General features: G+C 32.5%; 2 protein-coding genes across 3 annotated transcripts in view; one reads left to right on the plus strand and one right to left on the minus strand.

Annotated features, from left to right (window-relative positions):
* LOC144845929 (DGAT1/2-independent enzyme synthesizing storage lipids-like) overlaps positions 1–6,016 on the plus strand; it is a 142,047-nt gene that overhangs the window by 5,069 nt on the left and 130,962 nt on the right. Inside the window, exon 7 of one of the 2 annotated variants that reach the window (XR_013612608.1) lies at positions 437–667. Coding sequence is in view for 1 of the 2 variants with exons in the window: in XM_078703449.1 (XP_078559575.1) it covers positions 437–520 (84 nt within the window). In the remaining variant the exon portion in view is untranslated. Of the gene's footprint in view, positions 1–436; positions 2,735–6,016 lie in introns of those variants that run through there. The other variant, XM_078703449.1, reaches the window with a different exon arrangement.
* On the minus strand, positions 3,302–4,219 carry LOC144845714 (aggrecan core protein-like). The gene has a single exon (XM_078703142.1). It carries the CDS (start codon positions 4,217–4,219, stop codon positions 3,302–3,304), a length of 918 nt encoding a protein of 305 aa, XP_078559268.1.

Raw genomic sequence — 6,016 nt, forward strand, 5'->3', positions numbered from 1 at the left:
TTTCATTGTATAAAAATATTATTATTATACCTCACAGAGCAAAAATATTCCATTGCACGAATAAAACATTCATTATTTTTGTATACGTGTAAATTAGATTTTTGTATTGAAACTAGATTTTTGTCAAAGGTCACGATTGCATATTTTTTATTTTATTTTATTTCCAAACCCAACCAACAGCAAAAGAAATTCGCCAATAGCAATGTATGAACATGCACTGTACAAATATGCATATGCATATAGTACAAATTTGCACTCGCGTATACTTTAAAGTGCACTCTTGTTGATTTAGCATGGGGTCGATGGAGTATGAGTGTGACCCACAGTCCTTCAAATGGATCTGCTTAGATATATGAAATAAAATGATTTTGAAGAAGAGAAGACTAAATACCAATAGACTATATTGTAAAATTGTGATTTATTTATTTATTTTCAGTGCCGCAATGCTTTGGAACAACTGATAGTTGAACATCAAAAGATACCAGGTAGTATACTACATGCACTATTTGAGAGATTTTAATGACATCTCAGTACCATATATTTTATATGTTATAACCTTGTTTTAATCTGAAATTAATTTTATTATTAGATTTTAATAGAGGATTCTCGGTACTGTATCTATTTTATAGTATGTGTCTATATGCAAATGCAGTATGTGTCTGTATATGTTGGTTAGGTTAAGCTCACATCACATGTTTTACATATGTGACTCTGTATTAGAGATGATGACCTATGATACTAGACATACAATGCCATATATTTAAGATACAGTACAGAGAGAGTGATTTGCTGATGAATCGATATTATAAAATAAATGTACATATGTAATTTTAGCAAAATATCCCGTACCTATATAATATAAGAAACATAGACAAAGTATTTTAATACTGTTCTAACAATTTGGTAGTTTCTCATTTTAGTTCATAGGATAATTAGTTTGAAATAAGATTTTTCTAAGCATAAATTACTATTGTGATAAAAATGTACGGCAATTGGCTGTATCGCACAACAATAACAATTCAAGAACTTTATTTAGGGTGTACTCAGGGTGTATAGTAATAAGCAACACAAGTTAAAATATATTTTAAAATACAAATTTAAATACAGTATCCATCTACTACTCAAGTTTGGCTCCCACTTTGACAAAATGTAAGGGGGTACGTGAAACGCAAGTAAGATTATCACAAGGGATAGTTTGGATGATCCATTGCTTGTGATTCTGCGCTTACACCCTTGTGTTGCATCCTAGTGGGAACGGAGCTTAAAGTTGCAGTGCGTTCCTGTATAAATATACATTCATATCTGTTACATTCCACAAAGTAACAACATCAAGTTAAATTCATGTGTACTTTATTTACATCAACGATGGTCTGTTACGCATGCACATTGATCCTATCTGTATTAACAGTGAACAGTGGAGACAAGCTTACACCATATTTTATATCATTTGAATTACTTAACTTTTTTATAAATTATCACGCATAACAACCATTACAGTGCCACACAAGTATTTACTGTAGATACCAAAAAATATTCTTATATAAATATCACAAATTGATGTTATTTTGTTGAATTGTTGTTAAGTGTCGCTTAAAGTTATGTAATTCTATATGTACTGTAGGCCACACTATTTTGTACAATTATGAATTATTTTGGTTAAAAGTGCAATGTAACAAAAAACGGATGTTAAGTTAACTAGTTAATTTTAAAATTGTTTAAGGCGTTTGTAAGAGTAGGCAAACATAGCTAATTAAAATGAAATCATAAAAATAACTCCTTGACTGACCTGGATAAACAGGAATTATTTTTCTGGAAAATTACTCAGAATTCTAAGATTGCTCTTAATCATTCATTCAGAATGGTATATTTATTAAAATCATCGTAGCCGAATTGCGATAGAATTTTAATAATTTACAAAACGAATTATAAAATAACAACTATGATTTATACAATTTATGTTTGTTTATAAACATATGTGATCGTTATAAAGCTTTTGAAAGATATGATTTATATAATGACTAGAAGGTACACGCAATTTACTGAATCTATATACAGGTATACGTAAGAATATTAATTGAGTATAGCCAGAATAATCTAACCTTAGAAATAAACCTTAAAACACAAGTGAATCGACTAAACACAAATGACAGAATAATCCATCGCTTTTGATTAATCAATTCGCTTGCGTTGTTGCGACTTGCGTTGCGGCCTTGTGATTTATAAAATAGATAGCTCATACTTTTTATGTATGCAAGAGCTAAAAATATTGTCAAGCATTTTTTTCTTTTGTTTGCATTAAATATGCCTATCTGTAGTAGGGAATTGAAAAATATATATGCACTAACATTTTAATTTCTACCAACATCATAATGGTACTATGTTATGATAAATAAATGTGCTGTTTACAGTATATTAATAAAAATGATACATAGATTTTATATACAGTATTGTGTACTTTAACCTCCAAGATCTTTTTTTTTACACAATTGTTCCTCGATACGTTCCATCGCGTCGCCTTCGCTCCTCTGAAAAATCATTGCTATCTGTTTTCGGACTATGACTTGCGGTGGATGTTCACTTTTCTTTGTTGCATCCTCTCCAACCATGCTGTAAACATTGCTACAGAAAATTAACTACATCAATGCATCATTCAGTCATAGTCACTCAGTCTATTGATGAGAACCTGACCATTAGACTGATAAGTACGATTTTAGATACTGTCACGAACTCCTATTACATAATGTTTCGGAACTTTAAACTCTGTGACATAAAAGTATAGACACAAAATCCACAAAGTTGTAAAATAACTCGAAACAAAGCTTTAATCTCAATCAACTTTCAACAATCCAGTATACACTTTAAACAACTGCTTCACAATAACTTTTACAATCCAAAATCGAACCTTCTTCAAAATATATGCTTCATCAAAAAGCCTTCCCCCTCCTTATACTACAATTGTCTTACTTCCCCTTATATACATTATGGTCATAACCTTCTAGATTATTCCTTATACTTTTTACTCTATTGGATTACAGTTTCTATAAATAGTATACTTCTTGAATGTTCTTTATTAATTATACATTGTTTCTTAATTCTAAGCAATTATACCCTTATTCTATAATGTTCATATAGATACTATGTTACTGGTAATTTTATATACAAACATTAATATGATCATTGTTTAAGGAATAGACCTTTTGATCGTGTAGAAAGAAAGGCTAAACTTTAGTGCAGAGAACATTTTTATAGGCTACTTCTCACTGGTCTGATCATCCATTGTTCTGTGTCTTTCTCTGATTGATTATGGCACTACGCCTATGTAGCAAAAGCCATCATATCTAGAATTAGCATCACTGGCATCCCAACTTATAATCGAGCGATCCTCGTTGCCGCAACCACTTCTATTTTGCACTACAGGGTAAATGGCTTCTTGACTTTTAACCCAGCCCGTGGAACAACAGTCATAACCAGATAAAAGCGCCGCTTCTATCTGATCTCTAGTTGCCAATTCTCTCCCATAACTAGAACATCTATTCTTTGCATCTTCATACGTAAGACTATATCGTTCACTTCCAGTTACGGCAATCACACGATGATGGGGAAATGGATCTGGAATCGTTGTCAGGTTTAGCAAGGGGATGTAACACATACCAAAATACTTCGTTAATGGGTCGTTTAACTTAATGTAATTACCAGTCGGATAAAGCCAAAAGTCTCCAGGAGTAGGCCTATTGTCACCAGGGCAAGGATATCCACCCAACCCATTTAAATACCAGCCGTTTGTACAAAGACCAACGCCCACTGAATAAGATGCGTTATAAACCTCAAAAGGAGTCGCTAGCCTACCACCGAAGTTGGCACGGCACCTAGTCTCAGATTCATAAGCGTTCAGTTTATCCGAGTTAAAACTTGTTAGCCTTATGATTCGCTGATTTGTTGGTATATAATCAACTGAAGATAGATTATCTCCCCTGTAACAATAATATCCACTTTGATATGGTTTGTCTGGAAAAACATTACTGCGTCGTTCGGGTGAATGTAATGTACAATTGTCTCCAGAAATTTCGGTGAATGCAATCTCGCCACTTATGAGCCAGCCCTCAGCACAGTTTTCCATACGAGGTTGGTAAGCATTGTAAAGTTGCTCATATGATGCCAGAGAACCTAAGTTAGTAGCACAATTGCCAGAGGCTACTTCGTACGTGGCATACGTTGACATATAATGGGTATCATCTGAAGAAGACAAAGTACAACCTCAATATTCAAACACATTTACCACATGTCACTCTATGGCAGCTAAGAAACATGTGATAAATGTGAATATGACTCGTAAAAATTATTGGTTACAATTGAAATAAATTAAGAAAAAGTAAAATATAAAGTATAGAAAGTTTAAAGATTATCGTTTTAGATCATATATTATAATAGAAAACGATCTTTCTTTTCCAACGAAATTTTATAATCCGAATGAAAAAAATCGTAAACATACATTTTACAAAGGAAACTATCTTAAGGTACATATGATGGAACTAATCAAGGAGAATTGATACTGTGTGCCCTTTGATGTTGTCCAATTGAAAGATTTAAATTGATATTGTGCCTTGATATCTCAACTTGATGATTTGCGTAATTGGGACAGTATTCTTATAGGGCCGCCTACAATTGAATTAGTTTCGATACAATTTTCCATTTATCACTTAGCACTTCGGTAAAAGCATGGAGAACTAACTTATTTCTCCATGGTAAAAGCAACTGATCTGTAAGGAAGACTCTAAACGACTTGTATCGACAACGACAGTATCATGTCTGCATGTTTCTACCCAACAAGAAGTAACCACGTGATGGAAGAACTTTGCTGAACACTTTAATCAGGTCGGTTAATGTCACAATGGGAAGGGATGAGCCATATCTCCCTCACTAAGCTATGACTCAAACTCCACTTCAACTTTTCAGTTGAATAATGAATTAAATTATTGTATTGTTGAACATTATTATCATCATCATTACCGTCACCGTCATCATAGTCAATTGCTTTGATGGATGAAACCCTAACCACACAGTGGTATTGCAAGATTCTTTGTAGGTTTTAGTGGTACAGTAATGTGTAAACTAAATAGAAATAATTATACTCACAATTTTTGAAACTTTGATCCAACACCTACAAATATTAATATTTGTGCATAAAGAACGATCGTTATGAGCAAACTGATATGGAGAACTATTATTCATTATATCATTAATTTCAATACCACAATAAATAACATGACACAAAATAAAAATGTTCTGGTAAATATGATCATCTCTAGTCATTTAATTATCACAGAGGGTCGGCACATTTAACTGAATTTTTACAAACAAAATGATTGATATAGAGATTTTTTTTTACATTTACGCAAAACTAAGAATCAGAAGTTGGAAAGTTACCGTTAAATAATAATAATAATATTAGGCCTAAGTTTATAAATATAAATTCAAATTCAGTTACCTTTTCTATATATTCGAATGAATTTTCTTGCTGAAAATGTTCTGTCCCTGTTTTGTCTTGTACTTCTCTGTTTATTTTACACAAGCGATCACGTTTACTGTAATTAACCGACCAGCAGTAGACCTTTCTTGAACAAGCCAACAAGCAACCCATACGATTGGTGTTAACAATCTCGTAACTCCAACCCAGAAGTTTACGTTGCGGAAATGTTTTGTAGAGATATGAAGTTGCCATCGAAGCATCACTGAACAGTGCTAATATTGAAATGATGAGACTGATACAAGTCATAATGGTGGCGAATAGTTTTATCTCTTGTTCGGACTAAGGTGATTTGCCAACTAATTCTTTATGAAACACACACGGGTATTTCAGTAGAGTTATAACAATATAAGAAATCAATATTTACAGTTTAGGCGTATTGGTTAAAGATGAAAGTTACTGTTTAGTAACATTGAAAAAAAATCAATATATGAATTAGTACCAGGTAAAGAGATCGTGTTCTACCCCTGATCTATAAACTGTCAGCATAAA

Source organism: Antedon bifida, chromosome 6 (genome assembly GCF_963402885.1).
Source record: "Antedon bifida chromosome 6, ecAntBifi1.1, whole genome shotgun sequence".
In the NCBI taxonomy this organism is placed as follows: Eukaryota; Metazoa; Echinodermata; class Crinoidea; order Comatulida; family Antedonidae; genus Antedon; species Antedon bifida.